General features: G+C 40.4%; 3 protein-coding genes across 4 annotated transcripts; 2 read left to right on the top strand and 1 right to left on the bottom strand.

Annotated features, from left to right (window-relative positions):
* The first annotated feature begins 216 nt into the window (after positions 1–216).
* On the top strand, positions 217–1,419 carry LOC104448288 (heavy metal-associated isoprenylated plant protein 39). The gene is made up of 3 exons (XM_010062096.3): positions 217–406; positions 588–669; positions 794–1,419. The coding sequence occupies exons 1-3, from the start codon at positions 401–403 to the stop codon at positions 1,174–1,176; spliced, it is 471 nt and encodes a 156-aa protein (XP_010060398.1). The 5' UTR covers positions 217–400; the 3' UTR covers positions 1,177–1,419.
* Positions 1,420–8,279: 6,860 nt separating this feature from the next.
* Positions 8,280–9,434, top strand: LOC104448272 (heavy metal-associated isoprenylated plant protein 39). Of its 2 annotated transcripts, none has more exons than XM_039306224.1 (3): positions 8,280–8,484; positions 8,599–8,746; positions 8,872–9,434. In XM_039306224.1, exons 1-3 carry the CDS (start codon positions 8,479–8,481, stop codon positions 9,186–9,188), a joined length of 471 nt encoding a protein of 156 aa, XP_039162158.1. In that variant the 5' UTR covers positions 8,280–8,478; the 3' UTR covers positions 9,189–9,434. The 2 variants fall into 2 exon arrangements, with proteins under 2 accessions (XP_039162158.1, XP_010060392.1); XM_010062090.3 differs by having other exon boundaries at positions 8,281–8,484; positions 8,671–8,746.
* A 9,331-nt stretch (positions 9,435–18,765) lies between these two features.
* Positions 18,766–20,649, bottom strand: LOC104448260 (uncharacterized protein PAM68-like). Its single transcript, XM_018860144.2, has one exon. The coding sequence runs from the start codon at positions 19,308–19,310 to the stop codon at positions 18,873–18,875; it is 438 nt and encodes a 145-aa protein (XP_018715689.2). The 5' UTR covers positions 19,311–20,649; the 3' UTR covers positions 18,766–18,872.
* Positions 20,650–21,926: the final 1,277 nt, after the last annotated feature.

The raw sequence follows: 21,926 nt of genomic DNA, 5'->3' as shown, positions 1-21,926 counted from the left end.
TACCGCCCGGCGCCCTGGGGCGATGTTTTTCTACAGGCAGCTTCTCCGAAGCCTGCGAAAAGGGCCAACTTCTTTTGCCTTTACGGACCACACAGACCGTCGGGTAAGATGGGTTCAGACCGCGAACCTTAGTGCTCATTTGGGTACCTTTGACTGAGGCGAGGTTGACTTAGGTTGACTCCGCCCCTATATAACCAGCATCGTTCCCCCGAGATTTCTCATCATTCACACTCAGTTGCGTCTTCCTTTGCTCGACTTCTTCACTTCTCTTTCTCTCTCTAATTATACGAGAAGAGAAGAGAAAAAGCCAGCAGGGTTCTGAGCCCTTTCTCTTTGAGATTTCCATTTTCTTGAAAGATACGAGAATCAGTTTTGTGAAATTCAACACACTTGCAAAACCATGCAGGTGAGCTCTCGCCATCGGGCGTTTCCGTAGTATATTCTCGATCGAGTATCTAATTTCTATTCCCTTTAACCTTCCTTCTGCGATTTAGCGCTTTTGCTTATACTGGTTGAAGAGAAAGCGATCCTTGTTGGGCTAAAAAGAGTTCGTTTTTACGTTGCTCTGCTTTTTGTTTTGATGACAGAGTCAGAAAACGGTGTTCAAGCTGCATTTGCACAGTGACAAGGAGAAGCAGAAGGCCATGAGGATAGCCTCTGGATTTGCAGGTATCAATCAGATCAACCTTTTTCCTCACCTCTCTCTATTTCTACAAAAAGAACAAAACCCAGATCTTAAATTCTGCAGTTAACCCAGTCAAAACAGAGTGTGAACCTCGCTGCTTATGTGCAGGGATCGAGTCGATTGACATGAACATGAAGGACCAGAAGCTGACGGTGGCCGGAGCTATGGATCCGGTGAAGCTAGCGGAGAAGCTGAGGAAGCAGTTTTCTGCGGAGATAGTCTCGGTCGGACCGGCCAAAGAGCCTCCAAAGAAGGACGAAAGCAAGAAAGGCAATCCGGACGAGAAGAAGGACGCTGACAAGAGCAAGCCGAAAGACCCAAAGCCTGATCAGCCCATACTCTACCCGTTTCCGCACGGTTTTTATAGACCTTTTCCTCCACCATACTCGTACTTCCCCGTGTATCATCACCCTCTTCCCCCGCCACCCATGTACTCCTGTGGAGGATACGTAAGCATAGAAGAGGATCCGAATGGCTGCGTCATCTGCTGACGGGACGTTTTGCTCAGATCTTTTGCATGGAATAAGTAGATTTGGCAGAAGAGAAGAGCTTGAAATCTGGGTCAAGTCTCTGATAACTATTCTTTACCGCTTCAGCTAAAAATTATTACGGTTTAGAGTCCTTGCGTGTACATAAGCATATCAAACTCTAGGCCTGATTGTCCTTTGATGTTTAACTAAGAATTTTGAGTGTACTGTGATTTTTCTCTAAGGAATACCCTTTTCTCGTTGCAATCTGTCCTTCTCCTTCTTCTGCTTCTTCTTCGGGGACTAGGGGCTCACCCGCAGGTTTGGACTCCAAAGACTCGCTGTACAGTACAGTTATACAGCAGACAAAAGCAGTCACGATTTGTTATTTTGAGTAATTATATCTGGTGATTAGGACGGGCAGAGCTTTCGCATAAACTAATTTCGATCATTCAGTGAATCAATCAGTGCGTTGGATCGAGAGTTGGAATCTTAAAACCGTGCAAATTGGGCCAAAAACAAAAAGAAATTTGCTGCGGGCCCTCCTCTCCCCAATGTCAAAAAGAAGGCTTTTTTAACTTGAATCTCTCGCTCCTGATTAAAAGGGCCACATATTGCTAATTGGCCTGTAGTCCATGCTACGCGAGAATCCAGTGAAAAAGAAAAAAAAAACGTGTAATCCTAAGTTAAAAGATGGGTTTCCCCGCAGAGCAGATGCAACCTAGGTTATATCTGGTCATCAATGCTCAGTTGAACGCTGTCATCACTGCCGATGTCTTGGTTCTGCCGAAGTCAATGGTCACTTGAGTTTGAGCATGTGACAAAGAAATAAATGAATAAATAAATAAAACGAGAAAATTGGGGCTTCAACAGAAATTGACGTAAAAAATAGTCATGTTGATTTCGTTAGTATAAAGGGGACTGAGTAGGAAGAAGATTGTATCATGATTTATGAGAGAAGTAAGGAGATCAACCTCTTTCTTTTAAATATAAATATACAATATGAATTCTGGCAATAAATTGAACTCTCATGTTGATACGAATGAATCATTCTTTCAACGAAGATAAATTTTGCTTGTTGGGTTAGAGGATAGCAAGTTACAAATTACGAAAGAGCTCAAGATTTTCTTCATTTGTCAAACTAGTGTGTAAGGAAACACGCCTCTCTTCTTGCTCTTGATAGGCAAAGCATGACTTAAATGGCCAAGCACAGAGCAAGATGTTTCCAAGATTTCTCAAGCTTCTTTGAAAATATAGCACGAGATAACCATATGGACGGTTTGACATATTCAAGCAACAAGAAAGCGGAATAATAGGACGCAATTTGCTTCTATTAGAATATGTCTCCTTTGTATTTTGCTGGAATGTCATGATGCTTTCGCCATCTAGCTTCTGTATTTAGTGTTGGGGGCTTTGATCAATGCTATGTGTGATGGTATTTGGTTGGTTGGATCAATAGCTCCAAACGCAAAATGATGCCTGTTCAAACGGCTATCGCTGAATATTCCATTCGTTTCGTAAACCAAAATTTACGGATCATATCTACCTATATCTTGGAGCTAAGCTTTCTGATTAGAGCCATAATTTTATATATATATATATATATATATAGTTTATGCCGCCACTAGCATGCTAACTTAATCTAAATAATCAGCCAGCTGGTTACCCATCCAAAAGTAGCTTCTAGAAGGACGTCTATGGGAGCCCAAATCATTTAGGTAGTGTCCAAACAAATGTGCTGATGTCCGGTCGCCAGAGGTGGCAAAATGGGTCTTAGACCCATATATGATCCATTTAAATCATAATTGGGGTCATGTATGGATTATTTTTTTTTTAAAAAAAATTAGTTAAATGGGTTTAAAAATTGAAGGTTTAAGATAAATAGGTCATAAATGGGTTAGACTTGAGTTCACTTTCAACTAAAGCCTCACAATCTCTCTCTTCCCTCTTTAACTTTATAAAAATATTTTTTTTATAAAAATTGAAATTATATTTATTTTTTACATTTCAATTTTCTTTTTCTTTTCTTTTTTCTTTCTTCTTCCTCCTTCCTTAGCTAGCGGCCGGCACGGCAACGATTGGAGACCAGCCAAGCAAGGCTCGAGACTGCTGGCATCGGGCGAGCTCAAGTTGGCTGGATCTGGCGAGGCAAAGGCCTCGTCGACGTCTTTGCAAGACTCAAGCTCGCAAGTGTTGGGTGAGGCTCAAGCCTCGCCGATCTAGCAAGCCTCGAGTTCGCCGAGCTCGCGAATGTCAAGCGAGCCTAGCGAGTTGGAGGCTCGCTTATGGCCGGTCGCCAACCGTCGTCATGGCGACCAATCGGACAACCAGCTAGAGAAGAAGAAAAAGAAAAATAAAAGTTATATTCTTAAAAAATAAAAATAAAATAATTAAAATTCGATTTTTAAAAATAAAATAAAATTTAAAAATTCAATTTTAAAAAATTATAAAAATTATCCATTAAATTCATATTGCATCAAAGTATTTTAGTAATACCATTTAAAAAAAAATCATAAGAAAAAAGATTTCTTAGGTTTAGTTAAATGAGTCGTATATGAGTCGAGGAGGGATTGGGTTGGGTATGGGTAAAAAGATTTGCACTACGATAGTTAGGTCATAAATGGGTTGATTTGGGTCGAACCATGTATGACCCAACCCAAACCCGACCCGGCGCACCCGTTTAATAGGTCCACTAGCCACATGAATAACATGCCGGAAATGAACAGGACTTTTCAACTATAGTGTCTTGCTACGCTATGAAGTTATAGTATTCCGGTTAGAGCTGTTGTTGCACATATTCTTCTAATTCAATTTCATGGATGCACACAAACCTATCTTAACATCTATTAGATAAGACTTCACTTACAAGAGAGAGACGATGTGATTTGAATATATGATCCTTCTCGTTCAAATTAAGTATTTAACCTGTTAGTCAAACGCTCGAAATTGATATGATAGAATTCTATTGGCTAATAGTACGAACTGATTTTACATGACCAGTTTTGGCCCTTCTTGTTAGTAATTCCATTTTGCGCAGAAATCACAAAATTTTTCTCTGCTCATAATTTTAAAGTTCTTCATTAGAGAAACACACCTGTGATGGTCATCAGATTAGTTGGGAAAAGTATAAAAAAATTCCTAGCAAAAAATTATGAAAATTTTATGCATGAGATAGATGTATAAATATTTGCATGCTTGGAAGCTTAAGCACGTTTAGAAGCAGAAACAGCTCAGGACACTTCACAAGTCCAGTCAACAAGTCTTCGAGAATCAAGGTCAACTGCAACAAAACAGCGGTCTCTATCTTCCAGCCCCGCATCGCACGACAAATGATAGGATAGACTTGCGTATGCCATTTGATTAATCTATTTTCTGTAGAAAGTGTACCACGCATCGCTAATCAAGGGATGAACCGGTCCTAGATATACCTAAGTAAGGAATTCTTTGGCCCCACTGAGTGTCTCCATCAGTGTCTCAATAGCTCTCGATCATTTTGCAAGTACTTAATGATTTCGGTCGATATGGAACGGATGGAGATACCAACGGGAGTAGAGGATCTTTATCTATAGACAATTCATGTCCAAATTAGAAGAGAATAGTTCAAAGGTAAACGTCCAAAAAAGTTGAGTTGCTCTGGACATCATGAAACATTTAAGTTATCCAAGATAGCAAATCTCTGGATTCTCTTGGCACCTTTCGGATTCATTTGACAATTCACCCCTTCTCCCTTCAAAACAACGTCAATTTTTCCACATATGAAAAAGGTGGTATCTCATGCAAATGTTCATGAGCTGATTATCACTTCCATTGCTATATCACATGGATGGACCATATTAGAATTTTGTCTCATCAAAGTCCAATCATAGAGTTGAGATTTGGAAAAACATTAGGGTTATGCCATGTCCTTCTGGGCAGTGTTGGTATATGAAATTGACCTAGGAAAACTCTTGGCAATAGCCGTCGATACACAGTTCCTTTTTTGTCTTCATGCTCAACCACAGTCCTAAGATTCTACCTTATCTCGTTCATGTGTGTATTAGGATGAGCTACACAAACACGGAAATAGAAGGTTAAGGCGAAAAAGATATATAAAATGTAAGGTTTATCTTGGTTCTCCTTTAAATTAGGATTACATTTAGTAGATGATTCCACCACAATCAGTATATCTTACCTCTCTATTGCAACTCTCAACTACAAAAAAAAAGGAAAAGAAAAAGACTATATACTAAGATAGTTAATACGGTCCAAACTATAAAAATTCCCTAGCATTTCGGGAGCACTGCCCCCCCAAGATCTTCATTGGGGTGGCTCTCGGACCTTGCCTGTTCATGCTTTTCTGTCGCCCCAATAGTATGGAAGCTATGTACAGTGATAAAATTAAAAGCTAAGAGAAATTAATATGAACGTGGTAGTGCGGGTTCAATTCTTAAGCTCTAATATAAAATATCGATGAGCCCGCTCGAGAAATTGATGATGTGTGACGGGTCAACGACCTCACTCGTGTTTGATTGATCCATTGAGAAAAAATGTGACGTATGTTTTCTTTCGGTCTTTAGCTTTTGGGTTACGAAATTGTTGAAATTTTGGACATCGTGTGTGACCCGGTATTCTAGATTGTGTCAATTATTGTCGTGGAGGCCGAATTTCCTAATTCTAACAGGTCAAAAAGGACCGACACACCTTCCTCGCCAAACAAAGAGAGAGTTGGAGTACATAAGGGGAACTGAGACCTCTGACCAATTTGCTAAACTGGATTTTTATTGGGAAAAGTTCCGATTTTGGCGAGTAAAGCTCTCATGATGCACATGTGAGATTCAATTCTAAACGTGATTCACTATAGTTTAGGTGCGCCCGTGTCGTTTTATGATAGATGGAAATGTAGTTTTCCCCACCGGTACACAAATCAACAGTTTGGCTCGGGATGGTGGGAGCAAGTTAGGCTTATTCTATGATTTATGTCATTTTCCCTTGCGTACTAAAAAATCAGGCCCCGTGACGTGCTGCTATTCTCTAAGTCTCTGTTCTGGAACTAACATCGGGTGACAATCTTCTACCGCGCGAGGCGTTTTCATTGCTTCTCCATCTCTTGGGTAGTTAGAATTTGCTACCGGATCGAGAGAGATAGAGCCTACACGTGGAACGGGATCCACCGTCCAGCAACATCGAACGATAACCAAGTTGCCTACTCATGAAATGTGCATGGACTACGGACTAACTATGGATAACTACGGACCAACTCGACAGTGTATCGTGTTTGAGTAAATAATATACCCAACCCGCTTGACTTATGGATAATATCATATACAGAAAAAGTACTAAAATTTATACACCTATTGTTTTATTATCAATTCAATTTTAGACCTTTTAATAAGATCAATTTAGTTCTAAATATTTTGTCTACATTAACATTAATTGTACCACGTAAGACGATTGACATATTTGTCGGTGATTTCCACCAATATCAATTAGCAAAAAAGCAAAAAGTTTAGAATTAAATTCATTACAACTAAATTAGTATCAATGTAAATATTTTTAGATTTTGTTGGTACTTTCCCCTATCATACGTGGATACGATTGACCTCACAAATAACTGGAACTTCTTTCTTACATTAACAAAATGTTCAGATAAAATATATGTCTACTCCTATGATAGATAGATAGATAGATAAACGCGAACGCATGGGCCCACTTGATCTTAGTCTTTATCTGATCGTCGTCGTATGAAGTAATGATTCTATTGTCGTTTATACGAAAGATACATAATGTAACTCCGAAACTTGAAGCCCAAGGCAGTATTTTTTCAAAAGAGGCGCATCCACTAAAAGACTAAACGGGAGGGGGGGAACTTCAATGATCATCCTTATAAAGCGGCAAGAACAAGCGTCAGCCATTGTTAGTGGAGACGAAGCCTTTTGCGCCATGAAAGTGACCTTTGTGAAAGGTCAAAAGCAAAAGAGATTGGATCCGATTTGGTTAGGATATTTATATATTAAATCACCCATTTATATAATAAGTAAAAATTTTAGAACAATTCATAATAATCCCACATAATCTCTCAGCCCACCCAACCAAAATTTAAAGGATTTGAACAGATAGTCAAATAAGCCAAAAATTGCCCATGCTTTGTCTTGTGTCAATTGAAACCCCTTTTTTTCCCTAAGAATCTATTATCCGTAATCGACTAAACATAACTAAAGTAACTAAGAACAAGTCGAGTCTCATATGATTCCACCAAATATGTCAAGTTTTTTTTTTTTTTTTTTTTTTTTTTTTTTTTGGGCGAGGGTCATCAAGTCCAATATCAACAAAACTCTTGTAATCATGAAATAAGACCAAGAAGTCCTATAATCCTAAAATCCAATTAAAATGATCAAAAGATTATATCAGTCCATATTACATGTTAGTACATCCATACAGGAAAATTAAAGTCATGCGTCAACTCTTTCACACGTCACCTCAACATTTTGCTTTACCTAGAGGGCATTAAACATTCTACTTTTACAATATTTCCCAATAAAAGAGGTGCTCGTCATAAGTCTTTGAACAATAGAAATGGAGCTCCTTACAATCCATTTTAAGGGACGGTGGATCTAATGGACCACGAACGCTCCAAGCTCAAATCTTTCGAGTCTCAATCTATAAGGACCATTCAACGCGAATCATAGCGAGCGAGCGAGCGAAGCCAAGCGACCAGCCCAATTCCGAGACCATGTTCACCCCTAGCCATGGCGTTTGGAGATTGGAACGACGGTGCAAGCGCCGGAAGGTGGGTTGCCGCAATCAAAATCCCCCATCCGAACCAAACCCAAGAGCTTCCTTGTACCGTTTTTCCACCGAATCTTCGCTGGCCCATCAAAACAGCGCACTCCTGTTTTTTTTCAAACCCGACCCCACTTTGATATTGACTGGGCTTCGTGCCCCCTAAGCCACGTCTCTCCACGTACCTCCACCGGCCCCGGGGCGATGTTTGGCTCCAGGCAGCTTCTCCGAAACCTGCGAAAGAGGGACAAAATGGGATTGAAACGACAGCGTTCAGACCGCGAGCCTAAATGCTCAGTTGCGTACCTTTGACCAAGGCGAAGTTGACTTGGGTTGACTCCACCCCTTATAACCACTCGAACTCCGCATCGTTCCCCCTCGACTTCTCATCGTTCACACTCATCGCGTCTTACTCTGCTCGACTTCTTCACTTCTCTTTCTCTCTCTAATTATACGAGAAGAGAAGAGAAAAAGCCAGCAGAATTCTGAGCCCTTTCTCTTTGAGCTTTTCATTTTCTTGAAAGATACAAACATCAGTCCTGTCAAATTCAACACACTTACAGAACCATGCAGGTGAGCTCTCGCCCTCAGGCGTTTCCGTAGTGTATTCTCGATCGAGTATCTAATTTCTATTCCCTTCAACCTTCCTTTCGCGATTTAGCGCTTTTGCTTATACTGGTTGTAGAGAAAGCGGTCCTTGTTGGGCTAAAAGGGATTCATCTTTACGTTGCTCTGCTTCTTGTTTTGATGACGAGTCAGAAAGCGGTGTTGAAGCTGGATGTGCACAACAACAAGGAAAAGAGGAAGGCCATGAAGATAGTCTCCGGATTTGCAGGTATCAATCAGACCAAGCTTTCTTCTCACCCCTGTCGCTCTACTTTCACAAAAAGAACGTCTTAATTTTATGCAGTTGAGAAATCCGAGTCGAAACGGGATCTGAATTTCGCTGCATATGTGCAGGGGTCGATTCGATCGACATAAACTTGAAGGATCAGAAGCTGACGGTGGCGGGAACTGTGGATCCGGTGGAGCTCGTGGGGAAGCTGAGGAAGGTGTTTATCACGGACATAATCTCGGTCGGACCGGCCAAAGATGCTCAGAAGAAGGACGGCGACAAGAAAGACGATCCGGATAAGAAGAAGGAAGGTGACAAGGGCGGCAAAGACTCGGCAAAAGTCGCCCCGCTTCCATTCTATTATCAGCCTCCTCCACCACACCCATACTACTATCGAAACTATAGCACAGAAGAATATCCAAATAGCTGCGTCATCTGCTGATTCGACGTTTTGCTCAGATCTTCTGCATAAAATGAGTAGATTTGGCAAGAGAGAACATACTGAAATCGGGTCAAGCGTCTGATAGTTATCTTCACCGCTTCTGCTGAAGATTATTATAGCTTAAAGTTCGTCTGTACATAGGTGTGTGAAATTCTGGGGTTGGTCGTTCTTTTATGTCTAATTGAGTATCTTGAGTGATCTCGGATTTTGCTTTCAAGGAATATGCTTCTCTCGATTCAATCTTTCTTCCTCTTTTGCTTTGCTGGGGACTTGGAGCTCACCGGCTCTTTTGTACTCTTCCAAAGACTCGCTATACAGTGATAGAGCATGCAGAAGCGGACGTGATTTGATTCTTTAAATTATTAGATTCGATGCTTAGGACGGGCAGAATTTTCGCATAAGTTAATTTCCATATTTCCTGTGAATCAATCAGTGCGCATCGGATCGAGAGTTGGGATCTTGTAACCGTGCGAACCGGACAAAAAAAGAAGAAAGAAGAAGAAACTGCCGCGAGCCCTCCTCCTCCCCAATATGAAAAAGGCAAAGGGTTTTTCACTCGAATCTCTCTCGCGCCTGACAAAGGGCGACAGGGCAGTGACCAAAGAACACAAATTCAACGTTCTCAGATCTGACTCCCCGCAAGCCAGACGTAACCTAAGTTACAACCAGGCATCGATGCTCCACCCGAACATTGTCATCATTGGCGATGTCTCGGTTCTGCCCAATTCGGTGGTCGCTTGAGTTCGAGCATGTGCCCCAGAAAAATTAGAAATTAAACAAAAAATCTGAGCCACAGAGAACTTGCCGTTCCTAGATTTTCTTTTTTGGTTCAAACCAGGTTCCGACACGTAACACAACTCGACTGTCTCCTTTTGTCGGAACGGGCAAAGCACGACTCAAATTGCCAGGCACTGCGCGAGGTATTTCAAAGATTACGCAAGCTCATTTGAAAATGTTGCACGAGATAATTTTATGGACGGCTTGACATTTTTCTACCCAAGCAATAAAATAGTGGAATAATCGCAGGCACGCTTGAAAATAGCTCCTTTGTGTTTAGCTGGAATGTCACAATGCTTTCACCATCTAAGCTTCCGTAATCAGGGTTGGAGCTTTGAAAAATGCTAGGTACAATAGTATCTGGTTGTTTGGATCAATTGCTCCAAACCCAAAACGATTATCCAACCAAAAAATATTACATTTTTGTGAATGGAATTATACTGAGAATGCTTGTCGTCATCCTAGAGCTTAACTTTCTGATAGAATCATAATAGAGAAAAAATAGTTTATGCCGCCACTAGCATGATAACGTAATCTAAATTATTAGCTACTGGCGGCGAATTCGATTTGGATGGAGGAGGTAGGGAATTCGACGCCCATCTTTGGGGTTCGGGAGTGGGGCTAGTTGGCCAGTGATAGCTAGCAACAGCACAAAAAAAAAAAAAATGATATATTAATTATCGCCCGGTCAATCACACGTCTCTGTTTTACTTACATTATTGACATAAAAACTTTAAAAGTTTGAGAGCCTTGATTAATATGATGATGGATGGTATACTATCGATTTGTACCTCGTCCCTTTCCTTTGAAAAGATAAATCATGTAAGTCGTAACTGACTTGATACTTTGGTTCTTCATTTTTGTTTTGATAGCATAGAATATCCAAATTTTACCGTTCGACTAATTCCCACGGATACATACAAATCACCTGCCCACTTGCATTAGGTACGACTCAACCAACAATTGGCAGGCATGGCTTCGTAAGGCTGATATGAATGAACGACGCTACGATTTGAACATAGAATTTGCCCCATCTAAACCAAACCTTTAGCCACTCAGCTAATCCCTTTGGGTTCCCACCCGACACTTCCAATCATTCTCATCTCATTTAATCTTTGAAAGCTAGAAAGACGTCCATGAGAGCCCACATCATTTAGGGCATTGTCCAAACAAACCTGCTCCACTGGCATGGATAAGCATGCCGACCGGACTTTCAATTTGAGGGTCTCACTGCACTACAAACTCACAATTTTGGAATTGGAGCTGTTTTTGCACAAATTGTTTCGGTTCTAACTCCATAGATGCATGTAAGGACGCGCACATTTATTAGATAAGACTCCACTTAAATATCAGAGATATCATGATTTGAATATGGAATCTTAATCATGCGAATCAACACTCAACCTCCCAGTCGAATGCTTAAAATTGATATGATAAGAGTTCGACATGGTCATCATTGCCAATGTCTTGGTTCTGCCCTAGTCAATAATCAATTAGGTTTGAGAATTTGACTAAGAAATATAACAAATGATACCAAAATAGGTAAAAAGAAGAAGTCTTGGTTCTGCCCTAGTTAATAATCAATTAGGTTTGAGAATTTGACTAAGAAATATAACAAATGATACCAAAATAGGTAAGAAAGAAGAAGAAGTCAATAATCAATTAGGTTTGAGAACTAAGAAATATAAAAATGATACCAAAATTAAGAAAGAAGAAGAAAAAAAAAAATAGTAAATATGTAGTTTTCGTTAGAATAACAAGGGGAGATATCAAGATTTTCCTTTTTTTGGTCAAACCAAGCCAAGCGCCGGGCGAGATATTTTGGAGATTACACAAAGCTTCTTAGAAAAATCTAGATGGTCAGAAAAATCCAGCGTTTGATGACAATATGGACGGTTTGACATATCTCTGTTTAACCAATAAGATAGTGGAATAATTGGACGCAATCAAGGTTGGAGCTTTGAAAAATCCTATGTATGATATAGTATTGGGATGCTTGAATCAATAGTTCCAAAAGCAAATTTGTATTCAAATGTCCAATTGTGCATATTCCATTGTATTGCAAATCGCATTTTACAGATTCTTACTTATTAGTATCCGATAGCTTAGATTTTTTATCAGAACCGCAATAAAGAAAAATAGTTTATGTCATCACCAGCTTGCTAAAGTAATCTAAATGATCAGCCCTTTTGTTACCCATCCAATTTGGATCGGGAGGTAGGGAGTTCAATCCTCATTTTAGGGGCTTGACCAACCTGAGATATCTGACAATAGCCAAATAAAAGAAGGAAATATTTATAATCATCTAGTCGATCATTTTTTTTTTCACATAATTGTCATGAAAGTTCTAAATTTTGAAGGCGTGATTAATTTGATGATGGATGGTATACTATTGACTTGTACCTTGTTGCTTTCCTTTGAAAAAATAAATCTTGTAAGTCATAATTGACCCTATACTTTCTTTATTCTTTGATGAGACGTGATATCGAAAGTTTGCCGTTCGTCTATTTCTCACGAGCACAAACAAACACCCATCCATGCGTATCGGGCAAGGCCCCATGCGTAAGTGGCAAGAGTGGTCTCAAGGTTAATACAAGCAAGCTAGCGACACTATTATTTGAACATAAAATCTGCTCGCTGTAAACCAAATGTTTAAGGACACAATCAATCTCCTTAACCTTTCCAACCCAACAATTCCGAAAATTCTCATCTTATTTGAAAGCTAGTTTCTAGAAGAACATCTATGAGAGCCCAAATCATTTAGGTAGTGTCCTGACAAATCTGCTGATGTCCTACGGCAAGGATAAACATTGTCGAAAGTAACACGACTTCTTAACTTGACAGTCTCGCTGCTCTACAAACCCACAAATTTTTCAATTGGAGCTGTTGCTCCACGATTTCTTTTGGTTCGACTTTGCAGATGCTTGTAAATCCTAGTTCAGATTTATTGGATAAGACCCCACTCACGTGAAGAAAACATCGTGATTAGATTCCTCTCGTTCAAATTAAGCGCCCAACCCTCAGTCAAATGCCTGAAATTGATGTGAAGCGGACCAAACACGGCGGATAATTGCAGCTGATTTACACGGCCGGTTTTGGTCCTTCTCGTAACTTAATATTTCTATTTTGTGCAGTAGTTTACAAAATGGCATCACTAAAAGATTGGATAAAAAATTTCTCCGTTGGTAGTTTTAAAGTTCTTCATGACAGAAAAAACCCCGAGATGACCATCAGATTGTGTCACGCGCTACTGCTCCTGGATTGGGATGAAGTCATGAATCAACAGCACCAAAAGTCTTCCAGAAAGCTTTTGTGTTCGCTTTTTCTTTTTATAATTCTTCCCTTTTCAGTGCTTGACTTCTAATTTATATTATATTTCCCTCCACTTTTGAAATCAATAACAAGTTTAACTTTCACAAAATTAAGAAAAGTCTATGTTGAGAGATTAGTACAAGCGCTAATATAGATATTTTAGGTTCGAGAAAAGTTAAATTCGAAAGAGCAATAAGAATAGAAAAAAAAAGGCCAAAATATTAAAGATATATTGAAGCGCACTCTTTCACACTAGTCAAGAAGCCATAACCTCGTATTGTTAAAATGTTTCACTATGTCGAAGGCTTAATAAAAACATGAAAATCGGAAATCAAGTGAAAGGGGGTGCACGTAATCAAACCCTTCAATTCCAGCGGGTCATACAATTTTTAAGTTAAGCTAGTACAATTGGATTGATTTGATTCCATGGTAATTTTTCTTCATCTGACCCCATCCTAATCTCGAGTTCGATATCCTAGCTTTTGGAAAATCTCCTCTTCTGGACCGGCTGGTTTGCAGAGATAGACACAAAGATCTTGTCGTTCGCTATTACATCGCGTCGCGATCATTGTTAGTCCATCAAATTCTTTTTCATGGCTAGGATGGCTCTGCAAATTATTGACATTTAAAATTCGAGCGGCTGTTGCTGTCCTCGAAGGGCGTGCAGGTTTTCAACTTGACGTGACCTGATAAAATCACTTTGCGCTAGATGATCCTCCATCCCATTCGATACGGGTGCACGTTTTCGTCTTTTTACCATTAAGATATTCTCTCTCTCGTCCCTTTCATGACGTGACGTCCCGAACCTGTCATGATCCAGGTAGCTGAGTGTTAGAAAAAGCGAGAAAGTTGAGATAAAAATAGGGAAATAAATTGATAAACTTCCTAAACGAAGTGATAGGATGTTTAGGGCCTGTTTGGTAATCATTCAAACAGTGTCAAATTCTGATTTTTTGTTATCGGAATCAGTTTCGCCTAAAATCGCGTTCGATAAATTTTTGTTCCCTAACAGACGATTGAAAGAATCAAAAAAAAAGTTGATTCTTGTTCTAACGATTTGAGAATCAAAATCAATAAATTTTCTTCTTCCTTCAGCCATCTCGTGACCGCCATCCACCATCGCACCGCCACCGTCCGCCGCCGCCGCCCGCCGCCATCGCCGAGGCTCGCCGGGAGGCAAGCCCAGCCACCGGCGAGGCTCGGCCTCCCAGATCCGGCGAGGCCGAGCCTCGCCGGTGGCCAGCGGGCCTCGCCGCTGGCCGGGCGAGGCTCGCGGCCGAGCGAGGCCCGCCGGCCGAGCGAGGCCCGCCCGCCGAGCCCGGGGACCGGGCGGGGGCTAGGCGAGCCTCGCGACGCCGGCCCCCACCGGTGGCCGGGCGAGGCTCGCCCAGCCCGCCGGTGGCGGCGGCAGCCTCGCCCAACCCCGACGAGGTCGGCCTCGGCCACGGTGGGGCTCCGGCCTTGCCGATTTGGCTCGGCCGAGCCTCCTCGTGGGGCTAGGTGAGCCTCACCCGCCGCCGACGAGGGCCCGCGACGAGGGGGCTGAGGGCGGACGCTCCTGGGTGAGGTGAGGTCGAAGAAGAAGAAGATGATGAGAAAAAGAAAAAAAAAGAAAAAAAAAAAAGAAAAGAAAAAAAAAAAACTGAAAAATGAAAAGAAAAAAATGAAAAAATGAAAAAAATAAAAGAAAACAAAGGAAAAAAAGTAAAAAATTATTTAAAAATTAAAAGAAATTGATTTGGAAATGTAATTAATGAACACGGTACCAAACGCAACTATTCCGTAATCGAAATTTTGGACAATTACCAAACGGCTTAAAATGCTTAGAATCGGTTAAGGAATGTAATAAAAAAGAACCGTTCCGATCGAATCGCCTCCCAGAATGTAATCATTACCAAACACGCCCTTCATGGCCTCACGGTGTTCCACGACACATGAATAAAACAGGTGATGACGTGATGAAATAGGGACATGGATGTATCACAACAAAATTGAGATACAAATAAGGAATTGAATTAATATATCTTCTTGGTAAATTGGTAAAAATTCGAGAATGTATTTATACTTATTTTGAAGTTTGTCTAAAGATAAGTGATATCACCGAAGCCTAAATGTTGACATCTAATTTAAATTTAATTTTTAGAAAATAAAAAATAATATTTGATTATAGAGAAATTTTGAAAAAAATGAATTCAAAAGAAAAAAAATGATTTTGGAGCCACTTCTTTGTTGAAGAAGTTGAGTGAATATCGCCGGATCTTCAATAATTTCAAATCTTTCTTGGCCTAAAAAAAGTAATCTTTCTCGATAAAATCGGTTGATTAGGATAAAATTTATATCCCTTAAGAGCCGTACATGCATCTTTTGATGCATACGGTTCAACAAAAATTGCGAAAAAAAAAGAATCAATGTGTAGATTCTAGACTTCTTTTTTTTTTTTTTTTTTTCATAGTAGGGCCCTTTTCTAATCTAATTTTTGAATTTCTTAATGAAGCGGCTTTTTTTTTCTTCCATTTTTCAAGAAAGGTTTCGGAATCCCGGGGGAGTCCCCTTCTTCGTCGAGGGAAAAAGAAAACAAAAAAGGAAAAGTCAAGAGAGAGGGCAGGGAATGTAGAGAGAGAAGAGAAAGGGGAGAAAAGTCAAAAGGTAAAGTGAAAAGGAAGAGAGCAGAGGGAGAAGACGTGAGAGTGACGGGGAGAGAGAGAAAAGGTCAAAAAAAAAAAGAGGAAAAAAAGCTACTGTTCATCTTCTCCAGAGCTTCCCCCGTCCGCATCTGCTCGACCGGTCATCCGGACCTCCGCCGCTGCACGTCCCCGTAAGCGCTGCCGCCCCAGAGTCCAGCGACCGCACCTCCGCCGGCGCGCGACGCCATCACCTCCACGTCCGCCCGGCGCCCGACGCCTGCAACAGCCGCATCCGCGCTCCACTTGAGCGTCTTTGCCTACCACCGAGCGCCACTCGTCGCTCTGCCAACTACCGTCGTGTCCCGCGACGCCAGCAATCGCACCTTAAAGCACCGGCAGCGATTGACGAACCGCACCACCATCGTGCGAACACCGCCGTAGCAGCAAGCCCGAGTCGATCGTCGCCAGCGACGCCTCCACAGTCACCGATTCCACGCCTGCCACCGCACCGGCGTTTCTTCTGCACCGACGCCCCCCCAGTCGCCGGTTCCCTGCTCTGTCTCGCCGCATCAGCATTACCCAGCTTCACCGGAGATCTGCTCTCTGCTCCACCTGCAGCCGCACCACCGTTCGGACCCACGAAGCGCTCCGCGGCCCACTGCACCAGCACCGCCGCTCCTGTTCCGCCGCGCGACCTGACGCCAGCAGCTGCGACCCCGGCCTTCCACGTTCGTTGCTCGCGGCCCCCGATCGCCGGCTCCACGTTCGCTGCCCGCGTCTGCAACCGACCGTCGGCTCCTCGGTGACCAGCCGCACGAGCTGCAGAGCTTCACTTTTGGAAGCAAAGGGAAAAGAAAAAAAAAAACAAAAGAAAAAGAGAAAAGCAAATTAGATAGTTTGTTTTTCTTTATTTTATTTCTTTTGTTATTATTGTTCAATTTAGAATATTGAGATGTGCTTTTCTTTTATAAATCTCATAGGCATTAACTGCAGGTATCTTATCGCAAATTATGATAATTATTAATTTGACCCGTAAGACGTCGGGTCATTTTTTTAATTACTTTAATTTTTAGGAATTTTGATAGCATTTCAATTGTTAAATCATTATAGAGTTAAAATAATTGTTAATTTAATTCGTGAGATAACGGATTATTTTTTCGGTTATTTTAATTCTTATCTTCGTTCTTTTAAAATAATTACTTGTTTGGAAAGATTAAAATAAATAAAAAAAAAAATCAAAAAGTACATAAAAATCTAAATATTGCATTAGAGCATTTAGGGTTAGTAAATTAGAATTGCATTTATAGGATTATAATTTTTAGATTATACTTTTAGATGGGTGATTTTTGTTAGGGCTAATTTTAAATAATGTTGGCATATCTTGATTTTTATATAGCTTTTAGGATAAAATATAGTTTAAGTTAAATTGATTCCTAAAATAAATTAGAACATCATTCACTTTAGTTAGTCTAATTAGTTTTAGATTAAGTCAATTTTCATTTAGTAAAACAAAAAGATGAAAAAAAAAATGTTATGCTAAAAAGGAAAATGCTAAAAGATGATCATTGCACCATTAAGTTACTTTCTTTTCAGTAAAAAACATTATGTCATTAAAAAAAAAAACAAAAAAAAATCATTTCCTTGGTTAGTTAATAGGTTAATTCATAATTAATCTCATATCATCATTATTTAGCATAGTTTGCATACATGCATTAAAAATGAATCATCATAAAAAATCATAAAAAAGCATGCATGTAGAAATATCATGCCATTCATCCATATCACGTAGAAGACATGCATATTTAGGATTATATAAATTAGACTCGCATACATATAGTGATAAGTTTAAGTCATACCATATGACTTGCATCTCACATATCATTAAAGTAAAATCCATGCATATTAAATTTAGATTAAGATTGCATATAATTAATTTTTTTTAAAAAGAAAAAGAAAAATTAAGTGTCATGTCATTTAGAAATCATGTTTAGGACATGCATTTTTATTAGCATTTTTTTATTTGAATGTTATTTTATTGATTGCGAACCTGCATGATCATCATTTGCATGTTAGTAGCTTAAGTTTAAATTAATCAATATTGCCTGCAAAATATTTTTAAAATTAAAATATAAGGTACCGAAAAGGCGTTAAACTAATTTAGCGTAACCATGTCCCCGGACCTATTGAATCTCTAGTTCGCAATAGTAAAGTATTCTCCCATACTTTACTTGAGTTTCTAACCAACCCTAAATGATTAGTGACGGCTCTAAATTGAATATAATTGCATGCTTAAATGAGTTAATTTCTATTAAGTCGCGATTGGTAGGATTTTGGAGGGTCCATGCCAAGTTTTCGGACTTAGTAATCCATTAGCCTTCTTTAGGTAATTCACATTCAAAAAATTCGGGAAGGTCGCAACACTAAATAATTGATCGGGTGAAAAAGCGACATCGTTACTTGTTGGTGTGATGCCACAAGGAGTCTAGTGATCGTGTTTTTTCTATGTTTTGATGTCCTTTGAGCAAAAAATCTATATAAGAGAATCTTTAATCATAGTATTTTAATGGAAGACTATGTGTAGTTGGATTTGATTACCCTAAAGAAACGTATGATAGTTCAAGACCATTAATAAGTTTATCGGTTGCTAGCTAAAAATATGTACATCCTAAAGATAGCAATAGCAATTGCAGCGAAAACGGTTATTTTGGAATGGCTTACTAAAGATATTTGTTGTGATATTTTCACGAGTATCAAATTTTGTGTATAAAATTAATTCTTACTGTACTAATCTATTAGTAATATTAGACCTAACTAGTTACCTTTCTATTACGCAAAGCAACTTGGTATGTAAAATGGGTACGTAGTGGAAAAAATTAATCTCACTATAGTTCGTACAAAATCATGTGGTTTGACATGCTTTCCATAGCATGACAAGTGACAAGGCAACTGCGAATAGTGGGCTCCCAACTTCCTACGCTTGCCCTTTATCTTTCCAGATCTCGACCCAATTCCTCTGGGCCTCATCCAACCCGAGAGCCGACCCGGACTTATCCGGGTCCCAGCTGCTCGACAGCGTCCCGTACGCGATCCCCAGCGCCGACGCCCCGAAGCACACCAACGTCGTCAGGAACGGCAGCCACCGAGGGACGTCCAGCAGCTCTCGCTCCTTGATTGCCCCCATGACGGAAAGCAGCGCGATGCCCGCCGCCATCGGAACGCCCACGAACACCAGAATCCGCCCGATCATTCTCTCAAACACCACCTGCGGGATCTGGTCGTCGTCGTCGTCGTCTTCACCGCGGCCGTAGTTGCTTTTGGTCGTGTCGGGTCTTCCGGCGGTGGGACAGGCTTTCCGGGGTGGCACCTGGCCGGCGAATCCTTTGGCGTTGGCGTGGAGCTTCCGTGGCATGAGCAGCGGAGGGTGGCGGCGGTTTGGAGAGATTGGGGAGGAGTGCGTAGATGGAGATATGGTTGCGAATTCGACGCGGAGTGTTTCGTGGAGAGCGATGGTGGTTTTGAGGTAAAGAGGAGAGCTTCCATGGTGGCTTGCTGCTTCAGGATTACATTTGTTCTAGTGACACGACAATATCATATGGATCGATGCCTTATCCAGAAAAATCAGTGTACAGACAGAGCCTACTTTTTCTCTCTTTTTCATAGGTTGTTATGTTACTTTCTGCTGATGTTCTTGTTAAGAATATCAGAGCGCAACCTAATCAAGCATACTCTGCACAATCCATTGCAGCTTCAATGAAGGAAAAGAATGAAGGTGTTGCTGCTATGGAAAAGATCAGAGGAAGTGAAGCACGCAAGTCAGGGACATTGCCAGCCACGCGTTTGCATAATGATCAGAATCAATTGACTGGGAAAGCCACGAAGTCGGTGATGAAAATTTCAAGCTCCACGTGTTCAACTCAGAGAGAAGATTCTTTGCTGAAGAACTGTTATTCAGTTTTAGCTTGTTTAACAAATTGAAACAACAGTTTTTTCTTTCTGTTTTTAGTCAGTTTTTCCGTTCTTTAGTCCATTTTGCTCTTCTTCATTGAGCTCATCTAATACATATAGAAAAACAGAGCAAGCCATTGAAGCATGCTCTGAGATGAACATTTTGTGCCTTGAATACACAGAAAGAGAAGTGACTCCAAAAGTTTCTTGTTCATTCTTCATCTTTCTTTCATTCTGTTTATCTTCACATGGTATCAGAGCCAACAATCATCTTTGTTAGATAGTCTAGTCCAGCAATCAATCGCTCGCAAAATCCAATCAAAGGTGCCGAAGTCGCAGCAGATCGAAGTAGCTCCCGAACTTCGCTAATCGCATCTCTCTGTTCTACTGTGTTTGTTGATTCGAAGATCTCAAAGTGCTTTGCACTTACTTAGTCCTTCTTTGTTAGATCCGAGCATCATCGGTGACACACATAAGACTCCATCTTGTAAGTTCAACAGGTAATTGTGAATACAATCGTAGCATCACCATTATCATCATCATCGAAGTCTTGAGGACATGAAAATGGCAGCAAGAACACAAAAATACCCGTTTCCAATACATGTTAACATCTCCAACTTCGTCACGATCAAGCTTGCTGAAGACAATTTTCTTTTGTGGCAAGCACAGTTCCACAGATTTCTTCGAAGCCAAGAGCCTTTTGGCTTCATTAGTGGTGAAACTCCATCACCTCCTCGGACATTACAAGTTGAAATTGAAGGTTGTGAAGCTGAAATAGTAAATCCATATTACACAGATTGGACAAGAACGGATCAACTTGTATCATCATGGATTAGTGGAGCTATATCTAAAAACATCCTGAGCTTGATCATTGGTTTAGAAACTTCATATGAGATATGGCAAACGCTTCTTAATCGTTTTACACAAAAGTCAGTTGCTAGAGAATTTGAACTGAGAGGAAAACTACAAGCTTGCCATAAACGAGATCGAGCTCTTTCTGTTTATCTCAGAGAATACAAATCAATTTGTGATCAACTAAATGCGATCGGGAAGCTTGTAGATGAGATAACCAAAATGTTTAGTGTTCTAGAAGGAATAGGATATGAATATGAAAACTTTCAAACCACTATGTACTACTTGAAACCCCAACCAAAATATGATGAAGTAATAGCACAACTAAAAAGATTTGAAGCAAGGCGAGCTATTCGACGAACCAGTACAATCCTAATCTAGCCTACTTTGGACAAAGAAAATTTGAAATTCAACAGAATGGGAACTCTGACGAAGAATATGTTCCCCAGAACTTCGATTTTGGAGGTCAAAGAGGCAGCAACCGAGGGGGACGTAACTATGGTCGAGGACGTGCAATTAACAGTAGGGGTCGTGGTTATGGATATTTTGGTAGAAGTCAGAACTACAAGCCAAATAGCTTGAGTCAAGATCAAGTAGATCAGCAATTCAAGCAGAGAAATGACTTGCCTGGATTTGGACAGGGATTTCGACCATATGCAAGTTACTCACAAAGGTATTAAGATATCAAATCTTATCCATCTTCGACTTTAACATTCAATAAATACTTGCAAGATGAGAAAACAACAGAAAATGCTCGTCTAGAGTGCGAAATTTGTAAACGTCCAGGACATGATGCACTTCGTTACTGGTATCGATTTGATAACTCATATCAGGCTGAAGAAATTCCAACAGCATTAGCAACAATGCATCTTGAGGATCCAAGAGGAAATGAGTGGTATCCAGATACTGATGCAACAACTCACATCAGTGCAGATTCGGGTATTCTTCATAACTTCTCTAAGTATAGTGGAACCGATACAGTCATGATAGGAAATGGTTCATGTCTACCTATTGCTTATATTGGTGATACTCTGTTACATACTGAAGATAGCTCATTACCTCTAAATGATGTACTGATTGTTCCTGAAATCAAGAAAAATCTTCTCTTAGTTTCAAAACTAACAAATGACTATCCTTATTCATTTGTCTTTGATAAAACCGGGGTCTATATAAAAGACAATCACACCAATACAACAATGATGCTCAGAAGGAAAGTTAGAGGACTCTA

This window comes from Eucalyptus grandis, chromosome 1 (assembly GCF_016545825.1).
Source record: "Eucalyptus grandis isolate ANBG69807.140 chromosome 1, ASM1654582v1, whole genome shotgun sequence".
Classification (NCBI taxonomy): Eukaryota; Viridiplantae; Streptophyta; class Magnoliopsida; order Myrtales; family Myrtaceae; genus Eucalyptus; species Eucalyptus grandis.
This window is presented reverse-complemented; position numbering and strand designations above follow the sequence as displayed.

Excerpts from the sequence above, each read along its gene's own strand:
- LOC104448260 (XM_018860144.2), bottom strand. The coding sequence starts at position 19,310 with ATGCCACGGAAGCTCCACGCCAACGCCAAAGGATTCGCCGGCCAGGTG.
- LOC104448288 (XM_010062096.3), top strand. Across the intron at positions 670-793 it reads GATAGCCTCTGGATTTGCAG|GGATCGAGTCGATTGACATG; the intron begins GTATCAATCAGA and ends GCTTATGTGCAG.
- LOC104448272 (XM_039306224.1), top strand. Across the intron at positions 8,747-8,871 it reads GATAGTCTCCGGATTTGCAG|GGGTCGATTCGATCGACATA; the intron begins GTATCAATCAGA and ends GCATATGTGCAG.